Raw genomic sequence first — 23,184 nt, forward strand, 5'->3', positions numbered from 1 at the left:
TTGTTTCTAACATCCAATCTCAGTCTTCTCTAATTTCAAACCATTGCTCCTTATCCCTGCAGGCCTTTGAGAACAGTCCCTCTGCAGCCTTCTTGTAGCCCCTTCAGGTACTGAAAGGCTACTCTAAGGTCTTTCTTGAGCCTTCTCTACTTCAGGCTGAACAGCCCCAGCTCCCTCAGCCCTGATCATCTTTGTGGCCTCCTCTGAACCATCAGGTCCCTGTCCTTCCCGTGTTGAGGGCCCCATAGCTGGACACGGCACTGCAGGTGAGGGACGGGATCCCCTCTCTCCATCTCTGCTTTGGATCCAGCCCATGCTGCCCTTGACATTATGTGCTGCCAGTGCCCATTGCTGGCTCCTGTCCAGCTTCTCCCCACCAGCACCCCCAAGTCCTTTTCCGCAGAGCTGCTTTGTTGGCTTGGGTTTTTTTGCTTGTTTGTTTGTTGTTGTTTTTAAAGTGTACATTTTGGAGCCATCTTTTACAGGAGGAGGAGAAAGGTCGCATGATCCAGAAACTGTAGGGATTCATAATCCTGAGTGATGGGCTTGCAACTAGCATGTTGTCTGTCCTCAGTCCTGCCATCTGCTATAGCCACTCTCCTCTACTTTGCCTGTCTCCAGTTTGATCAGATGAAAGGAAAACTGAGTATCTGTGGGTTTTTCTCCTGAAGTGCCAGTGAAAACAGCCTGTTTTGTGAACAGTTGCCTCGGGAATCTTGATGGCCTCTGTCCTGACTAATGGAGTTTTGAAGTCTGCAGGCAAACACTTGAAAGGCTTATCCTGAAAGCTGAAACTAGCATTGGCGTCTAGGTCCTGAGTTCCGCTTGCTTACTGCCCCAGCAGTGAGCACTAGTTTGGTCTCAAAGGAGTGACTGAGTAGGTAGCAGATGAACTTTCTTTCACTGTGCATTTCTTCACCATCTCAGACCTGTTCAATGAAGACAGATCTATCCAGATAATGCATTCATCCAGTGTCATGGGGAGGGTCTTCTCAGAGCTGCTGTTTGTGACTGCCCTCACCATTGCCATCAGTTTCTCTCAAACAGTTCCAGTCTGATACAGTCCCTCTGGGCATCTGAAAAGCTGTGTGTGAATCAAACCTCAGATTGGTTTTCATGTCTTTCAGAGCTACAACTGACTGTTTGCCATTGCTTTTGTGTCATGTCTGTTAGGAGCTAGCAGCACTGGAATGAACCTGCCTCTCAGTGTGTCCTAACTCATTCGACATCCCAGCTGGAGTGAGCTTGTGGGCCAGGAGACTTCTTTATGACCAGTAGATCTCAAGCCCACTGTTAAGGCAGACAGCTGTTCAGGTATGCTTACATCTTATTTTTTGGTCTGTTTGTTGCTGTCTCTTTCCTTCCTTACATGCCTGTTGCTCTCATTTAACACTTGGGAAGGGGATAAAGAAATTGGCCTGATATTCCCAAGGAGATGCCTGCCAAGGGTAGCTCCTGTTTACCCACAGATGGTCTTTGGAAAGTGCTCGTGACAGGACACAAGCTGCTGGATTTCAGTGGGACAGCCAGTTACTTTAGACTCTGGAGCTGTTCTGCTTTCAGACTGTCTGCTGTGGGTGAGGTTTGCATGAGGTCCCAATGGTATTGTACCTGGGCAAATGCATAGATTCAGTTCTCCATCTTGGCTTTAACCACAGTGTTTGTTCACTTCTTACCTGTGAGAAGTCCTTTGAAGACATTTGCAATTCCAAGGTACCACAGCTGTCAGCTGTCAATGAGGGTGGGAAGAATTGGAGCCAATTAGTAATAACCAAAGATGAGAACTTGGAATTTAGATGTCAGATGATTGTGACTGGAGGAGAGGCTTCTGTCCTTTCACTTGTGTCATAATAATTTATGTTTGGGGACCCTATGTGAGAGAGCTGCTGCAAGAACAACAAATTCAGCTTTTAGGAGGCTTAAACTTGATTTAGCATGTGTCAGTTACAACTAGAGTGGCATGAGAGAACCTGGTAGTTTAATTTGGGTTATGTCAGCTCAGTGATAGTTGATTGAATGCTGTCTTAATGCCAGTGTTTAAGGAGAGTGATTCCTTGGTTTCTGTTTTCTTTCTGTACCATAGTCACTAGGATCACCTGAAAAGTCCTGCTGAGTGAATTGAGTCCACGTGACTATTTATTGCGCAGAAATTGTTTGGCTTCACTCCTCAGGTTTCTCTTAATGATTTTCTGTCAGTGGAATATGATTTGTTCTTCTCAGGTAGTGAATTACTGGTCAGACTTGAAAGCAGTGACTATCAATGTCTTTATATGCTGCGGCATGACTAAATGTCATTGAAGGTTAGCATGCAAGGAAGCTCTTCAGAAACTCTCAGGTGAATAACTGTCTCGTTAATCTTTGCAGGAAGTTCAGAAGGCAGGGCCTGGTGGGGTATCACATGATCTATGAATAAGCTCTTTCTCTGAGGTTTTGATGTCTTGGAAGTCTGGCGTGCACTGCAAGGAAGTGGCATTAGCCAGTGGAATATCCAGGAATCAGATCCAGGAGAGACCAAAGTCTTTGTGGTCATGTTTAGAAGTTTGAGCTGTACATTTTAAACTCTTTTGTCAGTTCTCTCTAATCTTTATCAATGATTTGGGTGCAGGGATTAAGGGCACCCTCATCAAGTTTGCGGATGACACCAACTTGAGTGTGAGCGTTGACCTGGACTGTTCTGCAGAGGGATCTGGCCAGGCTGGATCCATGGGCTGAGGCCAGTGGGATGAGGTTCAACAAGGCCAAGGGCTGGGTCCTGCACTTGGGTCACAACAACTCCTTGAAGGTTCCAGGCTGGAGCTGGAAACTGCCCAGCAGAAAAGACCCTGGGGGTGGTGGGAGACAGCAGCTGAAGATGAGCCAGCAGTGCCCAGGTGGGCAAGAAGGGTACCAACAGCCTGGCCTGGATCATCTATAGGCCAGCAGGAGCAGGGAAGTGGCTGTGCCCCTGTACTGGGCACTGGTAAGGCCACAGCTTGAGCACTGGGTTCAGTTCTGGCTGCCGCAGTGTAAGAAAGACATTGAGGTGTTGGAAGGTGTCCAGAGAAGAGCAGTGAGGCTGGTGAGGGCTTTGGAGGGCATCATAAGAGGAGCACCTGAGGAAGCTGGGGATGTTCAGTCTGGAGAAGGGGAGGCTGAGGGGAGACCTCATTGCTCTCTACAGCTCCCTGAGAGGAGGCTGTAGTGAGGTGGGGGTTGGGCTCTGCTGCCATGTAACCAGTGATAGGATGGGAGGAAATGGGTTTAAGTTTTGCCAGGGAGGGCTAGGTTGGAGATTAGGAAAAATTTTCCTGCAAAAGAGGTCAGGGATTGGAACAAGCTGCCTGGGGAGGTGGAGTCCCCATCCCTGGAGGCATTCAAGAAGCTGTAGCTGTGGCAGTTCAGGATAAAGTTTAGTGGTCGTGGTAGTTGGGTTAATGTTGGACTCAATAATCCTACAGGCCTTTCCAACCTTAATGACTCGATAAACAGTTGCTGAAGGTGTTACAGATCAAACTCTGAATGTCCTCTGTCTTAATTGACCCTCCAGCATTAGGGCAGAATTTTGGTATGATGGTGGTGGGGAGGCAGCCACTCGCCTAAGGCTGGATGGGACTTGAATCTCTGAATCAGTGCTGGATGCTGCTGTACAGTGTCTGAAACTTTCATTCCTAGCAAATTCCATGAAAGCCTTTTCCAGAAGGTACAGCCATTTTATTATTGACAACAGAAGCTTTCTTAGACAGTAGCAGAGTTTGCGCTGGATGGGTTCACATGTGTAGTGTTGCCTTCCAAGGGCTTAGTGTTTATTTCGACTAGACTAGACTAGCATATTTCAGTTGGAAGGGACCTAGAGTGGTCATCTAGTCCCACTGCTTGACCACTTCAGGGCTGTCAAAGCAAGTTGTTAAGGGCATTGTCCAGATGCCTTTTAAAGCCTGACAGGCTCAGGGCATTGACCACCTCTCTAAAAGGCCCTGTCTGGTGTTTAACCATGCTCTTGGTGACCATGGGTGATGCAGGCTCTTGTGCTGGAATGGGGCATGACAGACCAGGGAGTCACCTAACGTGCCCAGGAGCTGTGAGCTTGTAATGTGGGCCACCCTGGCCTGGCCTGGCCTGGTGAGTTGGAACCAGCACAGGCTTCAAATAGTCTTCCCAGTAGCTGTGTCCTGGCTGGTGTTCCTTTGCCCTCACTGCTGCTTGGACATGCCATAGGTGGGGGCATGGCCACATGGGTTAGGGGATCGGTGCTGAGGGCATGAGTACCACAGTAATGTGTGATGGCTGGATATGGTGGGACCAGTGAGTCAGAGAAGAGAGAATCACAGAATCTTAGAAACATTCAGGTTGGAAAAGACTCTCAGGATCACCAAGTCCAACCATTAACCCTACTCTACAAAGCTCCTTCCTAAACCGTATCCTCAAGCACCACATCCAAACAACCTTTAAACACCTCCAGGGATACCATCCCTCCACCACCTCCCTGGGCAGCCTGTGCCAACGTCTGATCACTCTTGCTGTGAAAAATGTTTCCTAATGTCCAGCCTAAGCCTCCCCTGGTGCTGCCTGAGGCTGTTCCCTCTTGTTCTATTACTAATTACCTGTGAGAAGAGACCAGCACCAACTTTTTCACAACCTCCTTTCAGGGAGCTGCAGAGAGCAGTGAGGTCTTCTCTCAGTCTCTGTTTGAAACTAAGCAGCTCCAGCTCCTTTAGTTGCTCCTCGCAAGATTCATTCTCCAGACCCTTCACAGCTTCCTTGCCCTCCTCTCACTGGCTCCAGCACCTCCACATCTCTCTTGTATTGAGGGGCCCAAAACTGGACACATCACTCAAGGTGAGTCCCAGGGGACAATCTCCTCCCTGCTCCTGCTGGACGCAGCATTTCTAACCCAAGCCAGGATGCCATTGGCTTTCTTGGCCACCTGGGCACACTGCTGGCTTCTATTCAGCTGCTTGTCAATTAGAACCCCCAGGTCCCTTTCTGCCAGGCAGCTTTCCAGCCACAGGAAGGGGGCTGTGAATGCAACAGCATTGTTTAAGTCAGCTCTGGAATCTGCCTGCTGCTTAAACAGGGCAGGCTGGTTCTGGGCACCACAGCAGTGTTTAAAATGTCAGCACATGTTTCTACACTCCATATAATGACATCCTGGTGCATTTTAGTGAGGGCAAAGCTACTGGACTGGTGATGGAAAGTTGAGACAAGTCACTGTCTGGAAAGGTCATGCAGAATCTATAAAAGTTCTGCTGCAAAATCCTGCTGCTTTTATCCTCAAATAATTCTGGTCAGTTGCAGAAAACTTGTTGGTTTTGAATGTTTGAGCGCTGCTACTAATTTGCCTCCCAGAGGTATGCTGTTAACTTAAAGCAACTTGAAAGAGTTTCTTGTTCAGCTTTTAGTTTCCTAAAGTAAGTTTGTTTTTTGAAGCAGATCCACTCTGAAAACTGCTACATGAAATTTCACAAAGCATCTCTGCTCAGTGTACAGTCAAAGCTGTATCAAAGAATGGATGCTTTAAGCCCTTAACCCTCTTACTAGCTCCTCAATTGACCCTCTCCAGTAGTTTTATCTATTCTGAGGAGCCCAGAACTGGACACACTGGTCAGGATGAGGCTGTGTAGAAGAGTCACCTCCCTCAATGTGGCAACATTCCTAATGCAGCCCAGGATTTCTTCAGCCCTTGCTGAAGAGCACCTTGCTGCTGGCTTCTATGCAGGTTGCTGCGACGCTGCTCTGCAGCCTGTACCGGTGCGTGGGGTCACTCCTTTGTAGGTGCAGGACTTTGTACTTCTCTTTGCTGCACTTGACAAAGACTTCAGCTGCCCCATTTCTTCAGTCTCTCCAACCTGAACATGTCCTGCAATAGAGACTGCAACAATCCAGAGGAAGCCACCAAGATGATTCAAGGGCTAGAGCACCTCCGGCATGAGCACAAGCTTGAGGGACCTGGGAGTATTCAGCCTAGAAAAGAGAAGCCTCTGGGGGGGGACCTTAGAGCTGCCTGCCAGTACCTGAAGGGATCCTGCAGGAAGGCTGCAGAGGGACTTTTTACAAGAATGTGGACCAGTAGGACAAGGGGAAATAGATTTAAATTGAAGGAGAATAGGTTTAGATTGGACCTTAAGAAGAAATTCTTCACTACAAGGGTGGTAAGCGTCTGGAATGGATTGTCCAGGGAGGCTGTGGATGCCTCCTCCCTGGAGGTGTTCAAGGCCAGGTTGGATGAGGCCTTGAGCAACCTGGGCTGGTGGGAGGCGTCCCTGACCATGGCAGAGGGTGGGGTTGGAGTAGATGCTGTGGAACACAACAGCCTCTGGAGGTCTATCTGGATGGCAGATAAATCCCCTGGTTTGTCAGCCATGGCACCATTGCAGTCTCTGTATTTGTAAATCCATCTGCATTTAGGCCTCTTTTCTGGGTTGGTTTGTTTGTTTGTTTTTAATGCTGTCTTCAACCTTATAAAGGTGTTTGACAGCTACTACTTTTACGTGAAACATCTGGAAGGATGTCAGGTTGATAGCCTTCAGAACCCCTGCAGATTTCAGACAAGTGGAGACCTACTTGATGAATGTTAAAAAGACAGCTACACTTGTAAAAAAATTTTGAAGGCTCTAACCCTTTCCATTGTGTAAGCAGAGCTCCTGCTGCTTGCTGGAAGTACTTGCTACACTGTTTGCTTTGGAGAACCCCATTTGCACAAGTTCCTTTCAACAAAAGCTCAAGCTACCTTGACTCTCAGCAGGTTGCCTGCACTCCAAGGTTGGCTGTATGGATGGCTGTTGCCCACTAGAATGTGATAGGTGGCAAAGTGTAGCAGTAAACTAAGATGCTGTCAAGTTACCTCAGCGTTGGGACCAGCGTTGTTGTGCTTCACTCTGCAGCCTTGCAGTGCAAGCAGACTCTGGGCACAGCCTACCACAGGGTGCTCTGCATTACTGGGGGTAGGTGGTGGGGAGTGCTTGGACTGCCAGGAGCAGCAACAACAGCAGATTGGTGAGAAATTTGGAACAGTGCATGAGGAGAGTTGGATAAGCAGTGCTGAGAATTATCTTTCTTTTACTTTAGTGTCTGGTATAAAATCAACAGATTGGAGTGTAATCATTTCTGGATTTCTGTAAAACAAGATGCACTCAGTTTTGGCTTACTAGGAGAGCAGAAAATTTCTGTAATAGTAGAATAGAAATTGTTCTTAAAAATATAAATAAAATAGAAATAAGTTAGAAATAAATTACAGAATAGAAGTAACATAGATAAAATAACAGAAAAAATAGGAAAAAGAAAAAATAGCAGGAATGGGGGGAAAAAATAGAAAAAAGAATAGGAACTTGGCAGGAGTCAGAAGACATTACTAGCATGATAAGATCACAGACTCACAGAATCCGTCTGGTTGGCAGAGCCCTCCAAGCTCATCCATCCCAGCCTTCCACCCAGCATTGCAGGCTCAGTACCAAACCATGGCCCTAAGCAGGCCCACAGCTGCTGGAACACTCCCAGGGATGCTGACTCCAGCACTGCCCTGAGCAGCCTCTTCCAATGTCTCAGATCCCTTCCAGGACAGAAATATTTCCTCATGTCCAGCCTGAACCTCCCCTCCTGCAGCTTGCAACCATCTCCTCTTCTCATGTCCCTTGTCCCCAAGGAGAAGAGGCTGTCCCCTCCTCGCTCCAACCTCCCTTCAGGGAGCTGCAGAGAGCAATGAGGTCTCCCTCAGCCTCCTCTTCTGTAGCCTGAACACCCCCAGCTCCCTCAGCCCCTCCTCTAGCCCAGGGGCTCCAGGCCCTTCTCCAGCCTCACTGCCCTGCTCTGGACAGGCTCCAGCCCCTCAATGTCCTTGCTGCAGGGAGGGCCCAGAGCTGAGCACAGCACTCGAGGTGTGGCCTCCCCAGTGCTGAGCACAGGCGGACGGTCACCTCCTGGCCCTGCTGCCCACCCTGCTTCTGATCCAAGCCAGGAGGCCTTTGGCTTTCTTGGCCCCCTGGGTAATGCTGTCTCAGGGCCAGTGACTGCCATCCAACTCCCCCAGGTCCCTCTCCAAGCTGCAGCTTTCCAACCACACATCCCCAGGTCTGGAGCTCCCGATGGGGCTGTTGTGACCCAGGGGCAGGACCTGGCCCTTGGCCTTGTTGAACTTCATCCAAGGAGCCTTGGCCCATGGCTCTCACCTGCCCAGACCCTGCTGTGAAGCTTCCCTGCCCTCTAGCATCTGGACCCGTCATCCAGCTTGGTGCCATCTGCAGACTCACTGAGGCTGCCTCAATGCCCTCACCCAGATCAGTGATGAAGGCACTAAAGAGGACAGGGCCCAGAACTGAGTCCTGAGGGACACCACTGGTGCCTGGGTGCAGCCAGGCCCAGCTCCATTCCCTACCACTCTCTGGGCCTGGCCATCAGCCAGCTTTTGATCAAGGGCAGAGGGCTCTGAGCCAAGCCTTGTGCCAGGAATGTCTGCAGGGGAATGCTGGGGCAGACAGTAGTAACGGCTTTGCTGAAGTCCAGGCAGACAATGTCCAGGACCTTCCCTTATCCCCTAGCCAGGTCACCTTGCTGCAGAAGGAGATCAGGTCAGTCAGACATGACTTCTTTTTGCTTTGTTGGTGTTACCTTGCTTCTGCAGAAAGCTCTGAGGGCCTCCAGGGGCTTCTGGATTCAGAACTAATGTCATACTTCAAGATGCAGCATGTTCTTAGCACAGGGGCACATAATGCTGCAAGTCTGCCAACCATCTGTGAACAGGTTGTAGTTTGTGTGCCAAAGCTGTCTGCTTGAGGGCTCTGACAGCATGAAACTTGTGTGAGGTGGTAGCTAGCAATGTTCTTGGAGAAGCTTTTCCAAGAAAACTGTCAATCTATGACCATTACCACAGAATTGTGTGAGAATTGCTTTGTGAGCCTGGTTTGGTTACTGACAGGTGTGTCTAAAAGCTGGTCTGTAAAGAGATGTCAAAAATCTCTCAGGATTCAAACTAAATTGTGGAGGAAGCTTACAGGGGATTGCCAGAGGATGAAGTCTTTCACCAAGGTTTTTGCTGTTCTGGGTCATGTGCTTGAGACTTTTTTTCCAATTTCCCTCTGCATTTGTTGACTTGCTTCTTTTATAGGAAAAGAAGCTACAGGTGTGGAAACTATATTTCAGTGTCTCTTTCCAGGGGATGTTTGGCTTCTGATGGAAGTGACAAGGTTTTCTCTATTCTAAGAGGGACAGGAAATGTGTTAAAAGTGGGTTGCATGAGCCAAGCAATGTATGGGAAGCAAGTGACTAAGATGAGTCCTGAGCTAAGAGGTGGCATGGCTGTCACCTTAAAGCAGAGAGGAGTTGCTTTTTTGGTGTAGAGGTGATGACTTTAATTTTTTAATCACTATGATTTTATCCATATAAAGCTTACAAAACCTACAGAAACACAGAAAAGCTCAGAATAGCATTTCCAAAAGTAACTGCTCCAGGAATGAATCACTTGCTTTGTGTAGTTAACTTTTGTCTGGTGGCTTTTTGAGATGGCCATGGTAATTCCTTCACTGTCTGTTAGACGTCGTATTCTGTGTTATGTGCTTCAGAGAGACATTGCCACCCATAGATGACTTCTGGCATGCCTGACTAAATGGAAACACATGGGGTCTTGCGCTTCGGGTCTCTCATGTGTGATCTCTTTCAGCTTCAGATTTTCCAGAGTTGAAGCCCTCATCTTCTGTGGCTGTAGGAAGCTGTAAGCCCTAGTACACAACTGACTGTTCAGTGTCTGAAACACAAAATCCTAAGGTTTGTGGCAGTCTGAGTTAAACCTCAGGCTTTGTGACTACCCTGAGCCTACAAGAGCAGCAGCCTGACGAGACTTTGTGTGTAGCAGGCAGAGCAGCAGTTTTGCAGTTTGCCAGACCTGTCAGAGCTTAGGCCTGCTAGTGTGCTGGATATATTTCTGACTTAAAAATCCATCCATCCAGGCAGTATTTGTTTATAACAATGCGGGAGGGGGTGGGGGTGGGGGGGAAATGTGTTACATTTTGATTGGCTCAAGCAGAACTGTGAAAAGGGAAGAGGAGAAACATCTGCAGCTGTTAGAGTGCTTGAAGTAAACCAGAGGCAAGCAGGGAACAGACAGCTTTCTCCTTTAATTAAAATGTAATAATAATATAAAAAGATTTTAAGGCTTTAAGGGTCAAATGTGTTTGGGTTTTGGTTGGTTGGGGCTTTTTAAGATCCATTAATACCATGAAAACATTGAGAAGAATGAAAAGAGCCATTTCTGGTTAGTTCTAGATATTTTTGTGATTATTATTTTATTTTTTTCCCCACTAAGTATGGCTTGGCCAAACTGCTGAGAAGGTCAAAAGCTCTTGTCTCTGGCTCTGCTGGAAATGAAGCTGCTGGGTGTTTGCTGCACAGGAGTACTGTGCTGGCAGAGATGCTTGCAATCAGGAGTTCTGTGGCCTTGCTCACCCTGGCGGCCAAGGCCATGGCTGGCGCATGCTCCCGGCGCTGCCGCCCTTTCGCCTACTTTGCTGGCAGCACGTGATGGCAGAGGAATGCAGGAGGTGAAGTGCACAGCAGCTTATGATTAAATTGGCCTTTAAGGAGGAAAAGAAATGTGCAAAGAAAAAAGCCACCAGGAAGTCTTTGGTGTTCTATTGTCATAATTCAGAGCAGCCTTAAAGGCTTACGGCTTGCTTGAGGAAAGGAAAAGGACGTGAAAAGGAACAAGCCCTTGGACTGTGTCACTGCTTAGGGTCAAGTCATGCAAGTCTTTGTTTTCAGGGCTTGCTTACTTGATTCAGGATTAATTCTTGTTGAACTCATGCTTGCTCATTTGGGGACGATGAATATTTTCCTTATTAAAGCTTATTTAATTTTATGATCATGGTGAGTTTGAATTCATTAAAATATTGGGCTGACTGCTTCTGATTCATGCTATAGATCACCTTTTTCTGCCTTGGACAACAGAAATACATGTGCCTAAAAAGGGAAGAGTTCCTGAAAACCCTTTTTGTCAGAAATGAAGAGGATGATAGTCACGAATTCCCAGGCTTAGAAGTCACAGGGAAGTTGAAGAGTGATGGATTGGTTGATCTGGTATTCGAGACACTGGCATCTCAGAATACAGAATTCCATGCATGATCTGGCCCTTCATGCCAGTCTTCATAGTAATACTGCTAAACCTTTAACTTGGAGTGTTCTCCCCTTTTGCAAACCCTACTGAATCCATCATGTGCTGCTGCCTATCTAGTTTATTGCTCTTGCAGTTCTGTTGAGCTGGTGATGCAGAACTTAAAGGAATGAAGGGGCAGCCGACTCTGACTGACTCTGACTTCCTGATTCTTGTCTGCAGCAAAGGTCCTGTGAATAAGCAGTTGTTAGTAATGGAGTCGTTAAGTGCTACAAATTGCAGTTGTTACTACAGGTCTTGTCTTAAAGGTTTTGAAACTGGTGTTGAAAGCTGATTTGGTTTCTTTGTTGTCCTGAGCTGAGTACAAGATTGACTGGTGGAGCCAGGCTCTGACTGCCTGAAGAAAAGTCAGGAACACCCATTAAAAAATACTGAAGGGCAAGTACCCCTTGTAGCCTTACCCTGCCAGACTGAAGGCCCTTGTCTAAGGGAAAGGAGGGAGTGGAGGTAAGTCCATAGTCAAGGCAGTAAACAAACTCCTGCCTTGCCCACCTGCTATGGTGTCCTGCAAGTACATCAAGCCAATGAGAAAGATGAACCATCTGGCTTGGAAGTGTTCCCAAGACTAAGGAAGCCAAGGCCTACCATACAAACATCTTCAATAAAAAAAATAGAGGAGTCATTGTTCTATGTGACTCCCTTCTGATGGGAACAGAAGGCCCAATATGCAGACTTGACCCACTCCAAAGGGAAGTCTGCTGTCTCCTTGGGGCCTGGGTTAAGGATGTGGTAAGAAGGCTTCCTACCCTGGTACAGCCCACAGATTATTACCCATTATTAACTTTCCAGATAGGTAATGACAACCTTGAAAAAAGGAAGCTGAGGGCTATCAAAAGAGACTTCAGGGCATTGGGTCAACTGGTCAACGGAGTGGGAGCACAGGTAGTGTTCTCTTCTCCCAATGGCAGGCAACCCAGAAAGACTGAAGAGGACTCACCAGATCAGTTCTTGGCTTCAAGCCTGGTGCCTCCAACAGGACTTTGGGTTTTTTGCCTCTTGGTCAACCTGCATGATGCCAGGTCTGTTGGCAGCATGTGGGGTGCATCTCTGTCAGAGGAGGAGGAGGTTTATGTCACAGGGGTTGGCTGGGCTCATCAATGGAGCTTTAAACTAGATTCCAAGGGGGAAAGGGAAAAAACAGGCTGGCTGGGAACAAGCCTGGGATGCTTGAGAGGTGGTGTGCCAACTCCACTGCTACTTCAGGGGAGGCAGGAAATAATGAACCATCTATTGGGGAAGATGCAAGAGCTGTTGAGGAGTTAGGATGCGCAAGAGAACCTGGAAATGATCAGGTAGATGCAAAAGAGAAGGGGGATAATGATATTACCAGGCCTTCATGTGGTGGGCTGAAGGATGACACACCAGGGTGGGAGGGGTGGGGGCTAGGAAGGGCCTTCAACCTGTTGCCATGCAGCATGCTGGGTGCACAGCAGCACAGTCTGTCTCACAGAGATGAGCCAGGGGCTCATGTGGTAGTTAAAGCCAACAAGAAAGCATCAGCACAGGCAGGGCTCACTGGTAGGTTGGTGGCCGTGGAGGTGGCCAGGAGTGATCAGACAGCAGGAGTGAAAACTAAAGGATTAACTCCCTCTCTGAAATGCTTCTAGACCAATGCATAGAGCATGGGGAGTGAGCAGGAGGAGTTGGAGATCTGCATTAGGCTGCATGACTATGATATAATTGAAATCATTGAAGCATGGTGGGACAGCTCCCACGACTGAGTGCTGTCATGGATGACTCTGCTGCTCAGCACAGACAGACCAACAAGCCTGATGGGAGAGTTGCTCTCTATGTGCCAGAGCAACTGGAATGTGTCAAGTTCCACCCATGGGGAAGCAGAACAGGTGGAAAGCTTGTGGGTAAGAATTGAGGGATGTGGAAAGGTAGGTGAAACTGTTGTGGGGGTCTACTATAGACCACCAAATCAAGCAGAAGATGTTGATGAGACTTTCTATAGTCAATACACACTGCTTGGTACTCCTGGGTGACTTCAATCCCCCTGAAATTTGCTAGCGAATGCACACAGGCACAGCCAGGCCAAAAGGCTCTTGCAGCATATCAGTGATAACTTCTTGATGCAGGTAGTGGAGGTGCCAACAAGGAGTGGCACTGTTGGACCTTGTATTGACTAATTGAGAAGGACTCTTTGGGGACATTAAAGTAGGGAACAGCCTTGGTGACAGTGATCATGACATTGTGGAGTTTAGTATTATACAGGGTAGAAACAGGGCAGTAAGTAGGATTACAGCCCTGGACTTCTGCAGGGCTAACTTTGTACTCCTCAGAGATATACTTGCAGGGATCCCATGCACTAAGACTCTGGAGGGTAAAGGAGCCCAAGAAAGTTGGACAATTTTTAAATGCCACTTCCTTCAAGCCCAAGATAGGTGTGTTCCCTTGAGTAAAAAATGGGGTAGAGGTGCCAGGAGACGTGCATGGATGAGCAAGGAGCTTCTGAAGGAAATCTCATGGAAGAAAGATACTTACAGTTCATGGAAAAAGGGATTTGTCACATGGGAAAATACTTAGAGAGTAGTTGCTAGGGCATATAGGAAGGCAACAAGGAAGGCCAAAGCCCTCTTGGAACTAAAACTGGCAAAGGAAGCTGGTGACTAACAAGTTCCCATGGGACAGAAATGTGCCCTTGTGGCCAAGAAAGCTAATGGGATCCTGGGGTGCATTCAAAGGAGCGTGGTTAGCAGATCAAGGGAGGTTCTCTTCCCCCTCTACCCTGCTGAAACCACACTTGAAATATTGCATCCAGTTTTGGGCTCCCCAGTTCAAGAGGGACAGGGATCTGCTGAAGAGAGTTCAAGGGAGGGCTGCCAGGATGCTGAAGGGACTGGAGCACTGCTTATGAGGAGAGGCTGAGAGCCCTGGGGCTGTTTAGTCTGGAGAGGAGAAGGCTGAGAGGGGATTTAATAGTGTTTATCTGAGGGATGGGGTTCAGGAAGGAGGGGACAGACTCTCCCAGTTGCACCCTGGGATAGGACATGGGGCAATGGATGGAAACTACAGCACAGCAGGTTCCCCCTCAACATGAGGAGGAACTTCTTCACTGTGATGGTCACAGAGTCCTGGAGCAGGCTGCCCAGAGAGGTTGTGGAGTCTCCTTCTCTGGAGATTTTCAAGGCCTGTCTGGACGCATTCCTGTGTGACCTGTGCTGGATTCTGTGGTCCTGCTCTGGCAGTGGGGTTGGACTGGAAGATCTCCAGAGGTCCCTTCCAACCCCTAACATTCTGTGATCAGACACTGTACATGCACACGTCAAATTGCACATGGGGCTTTAGCTACCCTTCTGGAAGCACAGCAGCCTGATACAGCCTCTAAAACTTGAGCAGTGGCTGCTGGATTTGGGAGATCTATGTGTTGCCATCAGCCACTGGAGTAGGAGTTGTCTTGCAGAGGTTGATCATTGCAGGCTGGTCTAGGGACAGGAGTTTTAAATGTTGTAAACAGTCACTCCCCCTTGGTCAGTAACCTGCAGTGCTGTGGGGCAGCATTTATCTTGCTCATCTCTGCCTAATGCTCCTTCTCTTCTTGTATTGTGTATTTCTTTCTTTGGCCTACTATTACTACAGCATTCCCAGTGCTTTTATACCCTCCTTGTCTACTCCTATGTCTTTGCACCCTTTCTTTTTGCTCCAGATGAATTTGACATGGAATATTACAGTCTAGAGGAGCAGCACTGCAGTCATAATAAACTGCTTTTGAAGTGCCACCTCAGCTGCAGTGGTTAGCCCTCACACGCTGCTCATCAGGGGATGAATCTTAAACCAGAATTTCAGTTTCAGGTTTGCAAATGTCACCCTTTGGGATTCAGAACTACTGTGAAGTAGTTGTACTTCGTTTTGATGTTGCTTAAATGGAGATGCCAGTGCCACCTTAAAACACTGGAGACTGATTATGCTGTTTTTGGTGCCAGTAAAAATGCAAAATCAAAACTCACACTTGAATCCTGATCCACACATGGGATTATGGATTCCTCTGCCTTTTTGCCATACTTTGAAGAAGATGTTTGTTTTAGGATTATGCAGGGAAGTTTTGGTAAGGTAATAAATTAACATGGAAAAAAGACTTTGGAATCATAATGGTCTTCTCTGGAGCGTGTACTTTGGACCTTTTCAATGTTCTGTATAGAGCCTGGCTGGCAATAATCTGTTCCAAAGGCTCAGACTCCATGAGGCTGAATTAATGGTGAGTAAGGGTAGCTTCCAGGATATTCATGCAGAGATGTTGGCTACGGAAAGAAGCTATGAAGATGAGCTGATACGTAAGAGCACACAGTTCAAAGAAGCTGTATCCTCAGACAGAGCTGAGACACAAATGTGTGAACAGAATCACAGTTAAATTGCTGTGGGTGTTTGAGCAGTTGCACTGAGCTACAGTTCAGCTAAATTCCCTTTCAGTTTCAGATGTATGTGAAGGTGACTTTTCTGATGCTTATGATTTAGTTTCTTCAACTCTGCCTAGTTTTGAATTTGCAGTTATTTGCCAGTGGGAGCCACAGTGGCTAGAGTGTCTCTTGCTGCTGTGACTAATCAGCTTGAAATGAAGATCTGAAAAAAAAAAACATTTTGGAGGAAGATATGGCCAGAAGCAGCTTTGCTTTGCAAACTGAGGTGAAGACTTTAAACACATTTTGTTTCAAAATGATGGAAAATTACAAACAACAAAACCCCACAACTACCAAGCAAACAACACAACCCCCACAATGACCAAGCAAACAACAAAACCCCACAACAACCAAGCAAACAAAACCAACAACAAAATACCCAAACAAAAATTATACCAAACCAACAAACAAAACAAATGAACAAAACTCCAAACCAAAAACCCCCACACCCACCCAGACAAAACAAACCACCAACAACCCACCCCCCAAATCCAGATCTTCTTTCTCATTCCAGAGTGAGATGCTGAGTACCTGTGGTAGCATTTTCTGGATATGATGGCTTTGATTCTCTGCCGTGCTGTACTTGTCTGCGTTGTGTCTCTGCACAACATTCAGCTTGCTGCAATCCTCTTGAAAGGCCAAAATTACAGGAGAGTGTTTTGCTTTCATTTTCAGCTGCTGTGGTTTGAAGCAGCACCTTAAGTAACATACTGTAGGCTCGGACTGAAGTGCAAGCAGAGACTGTGAGGAACAGGCAAGCACTGTAAGTAAATCTGACATGCTTGGAAATCTTTACCACCATTGCTGTGTAGCAGGTACTTTGCTGGTCCTAGTTTCTTTAAGCAAAACTGATTTTATTCACTTTCCTTTTCAGCAGGACTCTCTGAAAATGGCAGAAGCTCACCAAGCAGTAGCTTTTCAGTTCACTGTAACTCCCGATGGGATTGACCTGCGGATGAGCCATGAGGCACTCAAACAGATTTACCTATCTGGTGTCCATTCATGGAAAAAAAAGTTCATCAGGTTCAAGGTATTTAAAATTAGTCAAGCCCAGAAAACTTGAGGACTGTTTCATGTTTTAGAGATTTATTGAAGTTTTGTTTAGACAAAAACTTGCACTTTTTGCCTTTATGGCAAATACATTTTCCTTATTTGAAAAGCTTCGCATGGGTTTTAGTGAAGAGTTACAGAGGAAGGCAGCCCTCAGTGGTGCTGTAAAGACTAAAAGGGTAGAGCTGTGTGATTTATTCTGTGGCAGCAAGATGAAACAGCTGTAGACAAGAACAATACCTTGAGTTTTCCTCATTTTCTTCCTAGTACATGATATAATCTTTTACCATACCTCAGAAATATAACCAGTTGTTATTTTTAGTGTCATAGCACTGAGAGGTACAAGACCACACTCTTGATTTTATGTATTCTTTTCAAAGAAGATTTCTTTCACATTCAGAAGAATGTTTTCTGTTCATAAAGTAGTCTGAACATCTCTCCTGTACAAGTTATGCTGAGCAGTAACTGTTTGGATGAAGTACTTGATAGAGATTGTTGGGAATTTATTGTATCTATTTTATTAGCCCAAAGATAAACTTACCTGGCTTGCTGCTGTCTTCAGCATTTCTCTCAAAACTATTTTTACCAAGCTGGGAGAAGGACTGTTGAAGTGATGCCTCAAAATCCCTTTAATTCTAGTTTTCAGTTTCATGTTCAGTAGAATATTTTTGCCATATCACAGACTCACAGAATCCGTCTGCTTAGCAAAGCCCTCCAAACTCATCCAGTCCAACCTTCAACGCAGCACTGCAGGCTCAGCACCAAACCATGGCCCACAGCTGCTTGAACACCCCCAGGGATGCTGACTCCAGCACTGCCCTGAGCAGCCTCTTCCAATGTCTGAGAACCCTTCCAGTGCAAAAATATTTCCTGAGATCCAGCCTCCCCTGCTGAACCTCCCCTGCTGCTGCTTGAGGCCATTCCTGCTTGTTCCATTGCTAATTCCCTGTGAGAAGAGACGAGCACCAACCCCTCCACAATGTCCTGTCAGGTAGCTGTAGACTTCCCCTCGTCCCCCTGCCTTGCTGCCCTTCTGTGTTCTTTTAGAAAGGCCTAAACTCAGTGTAAGTGGGAGTTATCAGAGTGTCATTTATTGCAAATTTCTTTTCACATTTCAGTAATGTTAGTAAGACTTGTAGCAGGATCAGTGTTTTCTACAAAAGACCTTAAAAGTTCCTTTAATTCTTGCTACCATTGTGACACTTCCCTACAGCCAAGTCAGACATGCCTAAGGATGACCTCAGTTTGTTGTTTAGGACTGAATGGCGTCCACATGGTGATTCTTGTTTCTTTGGCTTTGGTGTGAGGCAATGAAATGAAGGCTTTCCTTTGCAGAATGGAATCATCACTGGGGTTTACCCTGCTAGCCCATCCAGCTGGCTCATCGTGGTGGTGGGGGTGATGTCAACAATGTATGCCAAAGTTGATCCTTCCTTGGGAATCATCGCCAGGATCAACCGCACACTCAACACCACGTGAGTAGGCTGCAGAGTTCCCTTTCCTCTGGAGGTTTGTGTGCAGCTCCTTTGAAGCTCAGCCTGGTGAAATATGTCAGGTTTGGAGCAGTGTGTTTGTGCTCAAGGAGCAGCTGTGTGAGGGTATGAAATGGGTAGATTCTCACACCAGTATTCCTGCATTGTTTTCTGAGGATTTGGGAAGCACATTTGGCAACCTCTGTGACCTTTGATCTTGCTGCGTGAGAGAGTGTTTGGAAAGGAGTTTATAGGAAAGAGATAAATGGGCATGAAACTTGTGTCAGACCTGCCTGGTTTGCTGCAAGTTTAGGTTCTCTGGAGAAATTAAACTGGCACTGACTGACAGGTGCTGGCTTTTGTTTGCACCAGTGGCTACATGTCCAACCAAACGCAGAACATCGTCAGTGGGATCCTGTTTGGCACTGGGCTATGGGTAGCTCTCATCGTCACCATGCGCTACTCCCTGAAAATGTTGCTGTCCTACCACGGCTGGATGTTCTCTGAGCATGGCAAACTCTCTGCAGGCACCAAGCTGTGGGTGGTAAGGATGTGTTGTTTCCCTGTTTCATCTTCACTTCTATCTGATCTGTAGTCAATCTAATGTTTTCTACATTTTTCCTTGCTTGTGTCTTCTGTGTCCCAGGACAGGAGGCTGTTTTGTAGCTGTTTCTGCTAATTACTGTCACCCTCTGATGCTGTAATTGCACCATCAGGATAGTCTTGTAGAAGAAAGAGTAAACGCTTCAAGAATAACTTTGAAGTTTGCCAGTGCTTGAGTGCTTTTTTTCTGTGTGCTTGGATAGTTTAAAGAACTTCAGCTGTAGCACCAAAGAATCTTGTCCTCCCCAGAAAGTGCTACTCTGATTCTTTTATTCTGAAATACTAGGATTGCTACTCAGCCAGTCTAAAATTAATCTTGTGCTTGAAGAAAATAATATCACAGAATGGTAGGGGTTGGAAGGGACCTCCAGAGATCATCCAGTCCAACCCCCCTGCCAGAGCAGGGTCACTCAGGGCAGGTCACGCAGGAACACATCCAGGTGGGTTTGGAAAGTCTCCAGAGAAGGAGACTCCACAACATCTCTGGGCAGCCTGCTCCAGGGCTCCAGCAGCCTCACACCAAAGAAGTTTCTACTCATATTGAATGTCCTGGCAGTTAATTTAGTGCCATGTCTCTGACATGAGCCAGAGAGAATGCATGTGGGGAGGTAGCTCCTGGTGCAGTTTGCACATCAGGATGGGTGGCTCCTGTTGACTATTGCGGTGTTTTGGAAAAAAATGCTTGAAGGGTGTGATAGGTGTAAAGTGAGGAGATGTCCATATAGATGCTTTAAGACATGAAGCGGGTTTATTGGTACTTGGACTCATTTTTGTCAGTTACTTTTTTAACAGCATTGTTGTAGAATGTATGTACTCTACTATGATAAAATTAGTCTTGAGGGACTGAGGGATTGAGAGAATACCGGGTTGGAAGGGACATCGAGGAATCATCCAGCCATTCAAGGTAAGAATACAGTTGAAATGAGCTGGCCCAGCACCCTGGCGAGCTGGGCATTCAAACTGTCTAATGTAGGGGAATCCACAACCTGTCTGGGAAGTTTATAATAGAAACTCAAAAATGAACTGATAGATTAACAACATGTCATGACTCATTATGAAATATGTTCAAGGGCAGGTATCCAGAGTGATACACTAGAACAGAATGCAATGTTTATCTGTGACAAATGAAATTTCTACTTGATAGTTTCTCCTGGAAGCAGTATCAGGAGCCTTGTGATTGGAGTTTGTATAATCCAGGCTCTGGAGGGTAAGGATCTCTGGCAACTGCTTGAAGCTGCAGCTGTCTGAGTTTTCAGCATGTCCTACCAGATAAATATTTTAAAGCTGTTAACGCAAATCTTATCAGCCTTAAACAGTAGGAACTCTAATGCTGCTTATCATGCTTTGTTGCACATTGGATTTGTGGTTTTTCATTGCATTTGTATTTGTGTAGTTTGTGTTCTGTATGTTTGTAAATAAAGAACACTATCTGAGAAAGGTGTGGATTGGAAGGGACCTCCAAAGTTCATCCAGTCCAACCTCTTTGCACTCAGCAGGGACATCCTCCACTAGATCAGGTTGCCCAGAGACCTGTCCAGCCTCACCTTCAATATCTCCAAGGATGGGGGCCTCAACCACCTCCCTGGGCAACCTGTTGCAGTGTTCCAGCAGCCTCCTGGCACAGAACTTGTTCCTCACATCCAATCTCAATCTGCTCTGCTCTAGTTTGAAGCCATTGCCCCTGGTCCTGCTGTCACTGCAGGCCTTTGCAAACAGTTCCTCTGCAGCCTTTTTGTAGCCTTAAGGTACTGCCAGGTTGCTCTAAGGTCTCCCTGGAGCCTTCTCTTCTCCAGGTTAAACACCTCGAGCTCCCTCAGCCTGTCAGCTGCAAAGGTGTTTGCCCAGCAGTGGCTCATCTATACTTAATAGGAATCTCTGTTCTTTCTTTAGCTAGCTCCCCAAGAGGGCTGGTTTCCTTAGCAGAACAGTAATAACTACCTCAGCTTGCTAGATTGAATTGGTTTTCAGTTGTTCTTCAGTATTGTGTGATTTGCTGGAAAGGTTTTCCTGATTTATTTTTCTTAGCTGTTTTTCATGATGATTAGCAGCATAAAAAATGCTATTGTGAATATAGTGTCCTACAGTCATGCCTGTCAAAAACTTGAGCCCTGGTTTCACTCACAGTCCAAAGTGACTTCTAATGAACCTATTTCACCTTCTAAAGAAAAATTCTTCAAGCAGAAATAGGGGGAAAAAAAACAAGTACTAGGTTAAAAAATAGGCTACAAAACAATCATCTGTGAACAGATGCAGTGCATGCTAGAATGAGAGAATTTGATGTATCTGCATATGGAACCAAATATAAATATGTGTGCCTGTCAGACCACTTTAATGGTCTCAAGCTCTTAAAAAAGTTCTACTACAGGCTTACTTAAGGTGTAAATATGTTCACAGAATGGGTTGGGTTGGAAGAGACCCTAAAGTTCATCCAGTTCCAACCCCCTGCCATGGGCAGGGACACCTCCCACCAGCCTAGCTTGCTCAGGGCCTCATCCAGCCTGGCCTGGAACACCTCCAGGCAGGAGGCAGCCACAGCCTCCCTGGGCAACCTGTGCCAGTCTCTCCCCACCCTCACTCTCAACAATTTCTTCCTCCTCTCCACTCTCAATCTCTCCTCTCCCAGCTCAAAGCCATTGTCCCTCATCCTGGCACTCCCAGCCCTTGTCCAAAGTCCCTCCCCAGCTCTCGTGGAGCCCCTTCAGGTACTGGAAGAAGGCTGTTCTAAGGTTTCTCTGGATCCTTCTCTTCTCCAGGCTGAACAGCCCCAGCTCTCCCAGCCTGTCCCCACAGGGGAGGTTCTGCAGTCTCTGATCATCTTCATGGCCTCCTCTGGACCCTCTGCAGCAGGGGCCCCAGCAGTGGAGGCAGGTGGGGTCTGAGCAGAGCAGAGGGGCAGAATCACCTCCCTGTGCTGCTGCTCAGCACACAGCTGCCTGCTGGGCTGCCAGGGACCATTGCTGGCTCCTGGGGAGTTTGTCACCAACTGACACCCCAAGGCCTTCTCCTGCAGGCTGCTTTCAGCCACTCCTTACCTGGCCTGGATTTGTGCTGGGGATTGCCTTGCCCCAGACATAGGACCTTGCCCTTGGTCCATTGAGCAGACAAGACTGTGTCTGAAGGTAATGTTTCCTGGTTTATAGGAGACAATTTTATTTCACAGCTCTAAGTGTGGAATTAGATTTTCTTATGAAATGCTGAGATTTTGTTTCTCACCTGGCTTCAGATTGTGTCATAAAGCACAACCGATGTTGTTCGGTTCATAGCTGTGTTGTAACAGTCATCCAAAAATCTCAGCTGCAGCAGCTGCAGATCCATTTGCAGGGTGGTTTCTGCAGTTCTTCATAGTTCTCTGCTGCCTGAAGCATCCTTCTCTGACTGTGCTAAGCAATGACTGTGAGAGAGGAGAGAGCTTGCATCTTACAGGTGGATTTGTCAGGTGGGAGGGACTGCAGAGGAGAAGGGTTAGGAATTGAATGGTGGAAAGACACATTCAGCTGTCTTCTGGCTTCAGTCTGTGGGTCTGTATCCAATGTATGCTGCAGTACATTGGACCTTGGACAATACAGGTTCCCCTGGAATCCCTGGCCTTGCTTTCATGATGAAATAGGGGGATAATGGTAAAACCCTTTCCTGTGTAGCCTAGAAGCTGCATGGCCTAGACTTTGAGCCTAGTGCATGTCACAGCTGAGAAGTAGCCATAGATAGAAATGCTGCTTCTGTCTTCAGCCTTCCACCGGAGCTGCTGTCTGAAGCTAAGGTGGAACTGTCATTTCTTGCTGCTTTGTCTCATTGTTGGGGGTCTTGTAACACGAGCATTGAGTGTAACACTGGCATGCTTGCATGGTTTGGTACCCACGCTCAAAGAAACTTCCAGTAACATCAGTGCTGTTCTTGATGCTGAGCTGGAACTTTGGAAAATGTTAAACCATTGCCCAAAAGCATAATTATTATTTTTAAAGATGGCTACAGTTATCTAGGAACTTAGATGAGTGAAGGGCTTGCTAATGATTCCTGTTTTGAAGCACGAGATAAATATTTGTAGTATCCCTATAATAAACTATAGTTCCTCTAGAACATCTATAGTAAAAGATCCACTGCTCGACCTGCTCTGTTAATCTTAGAGAGGGAAAGTGATGAAGAAAATAACTGTTAGATAACTCTGTCTCTATGCTCTGTCGATATCATAGAATCATAGAGTGGCTCAGGCTGGAAGGGACCTCAAAGATCATCAGCTCCAACCTCCCTGCCATGGGCAGGGACACCTCTCAACTAGACTTGATTGCCCGAGGCCTCATGCAGTTTTGACTTAAATACTTCCTGTGAGGAGGCATCCACAACTTCTGGGCAGCCTGTGCCAGAGTCTCACCACCCTCCCACTGGAGAACTTCTTCCTCAGCTCCAGTCTAACCCTGCTCTGTCTCAGCTTCAAACCATTCCTCCTTGGCCTGTCTCTAGAGACCCTCATGAAGAGTCCCTTTGCAGCCTTCCTGCAGGATCCCTTCAGGTCCTGGCAGGCAGCTCTAAGGTC

The 23,184-nt window shown here is 46.9% G+C and overlaps 1 protein-coding gene across 1 annotated transcript in view; it reads left to right on the forward strand.

Annotated features, from left to right (window-relative positions):
• Nucleotides 1-16,267: 16,267 nt before the first annotated feature.
• Nucleotides 16,268-23,184, forward strand: part of CPT1A (carnitine palmitoyltransferase 1A) — a 34,393-nt gene continuing 27,476 nt past the window's right edge. Inside the window, exons 1-4 of the mRNA XM_054390297.1 lie at nt 16,268-16,294; nt 16,406-16,561; nt 17,917-18,056; nt 18,426-18,597. Of these exons, the coding sequence (XP_054246272.1) occupies nt 16,421-16,561; nt 17,917-18,056; nt 18,426-18,597 (453 nt within the window). The 5' untranslated portion in view covers nt 16,268-16,294; nt 16,406-16,420. The remainder of the gene's footprint in view (nt 16,295-16,405; nt 16,562-17,916; nt 18,057-18,425; nt 18,598-23,184) is intronic.

The sequence above is a fragment of the Indicator indicator genome, chromosome 21 (genome assembly GCF_027791375.1).
Source record: "Indicator indicator isolate 239-I01 chromosome 21, UM_Iind_1.1, whole genome shotgun sequence".
Lineage (NCBI taxonomy): Eukaryota > Metazoa > Chordata > Aves > Piciformes > Indicatoridae > Indicator > Indicator indicator.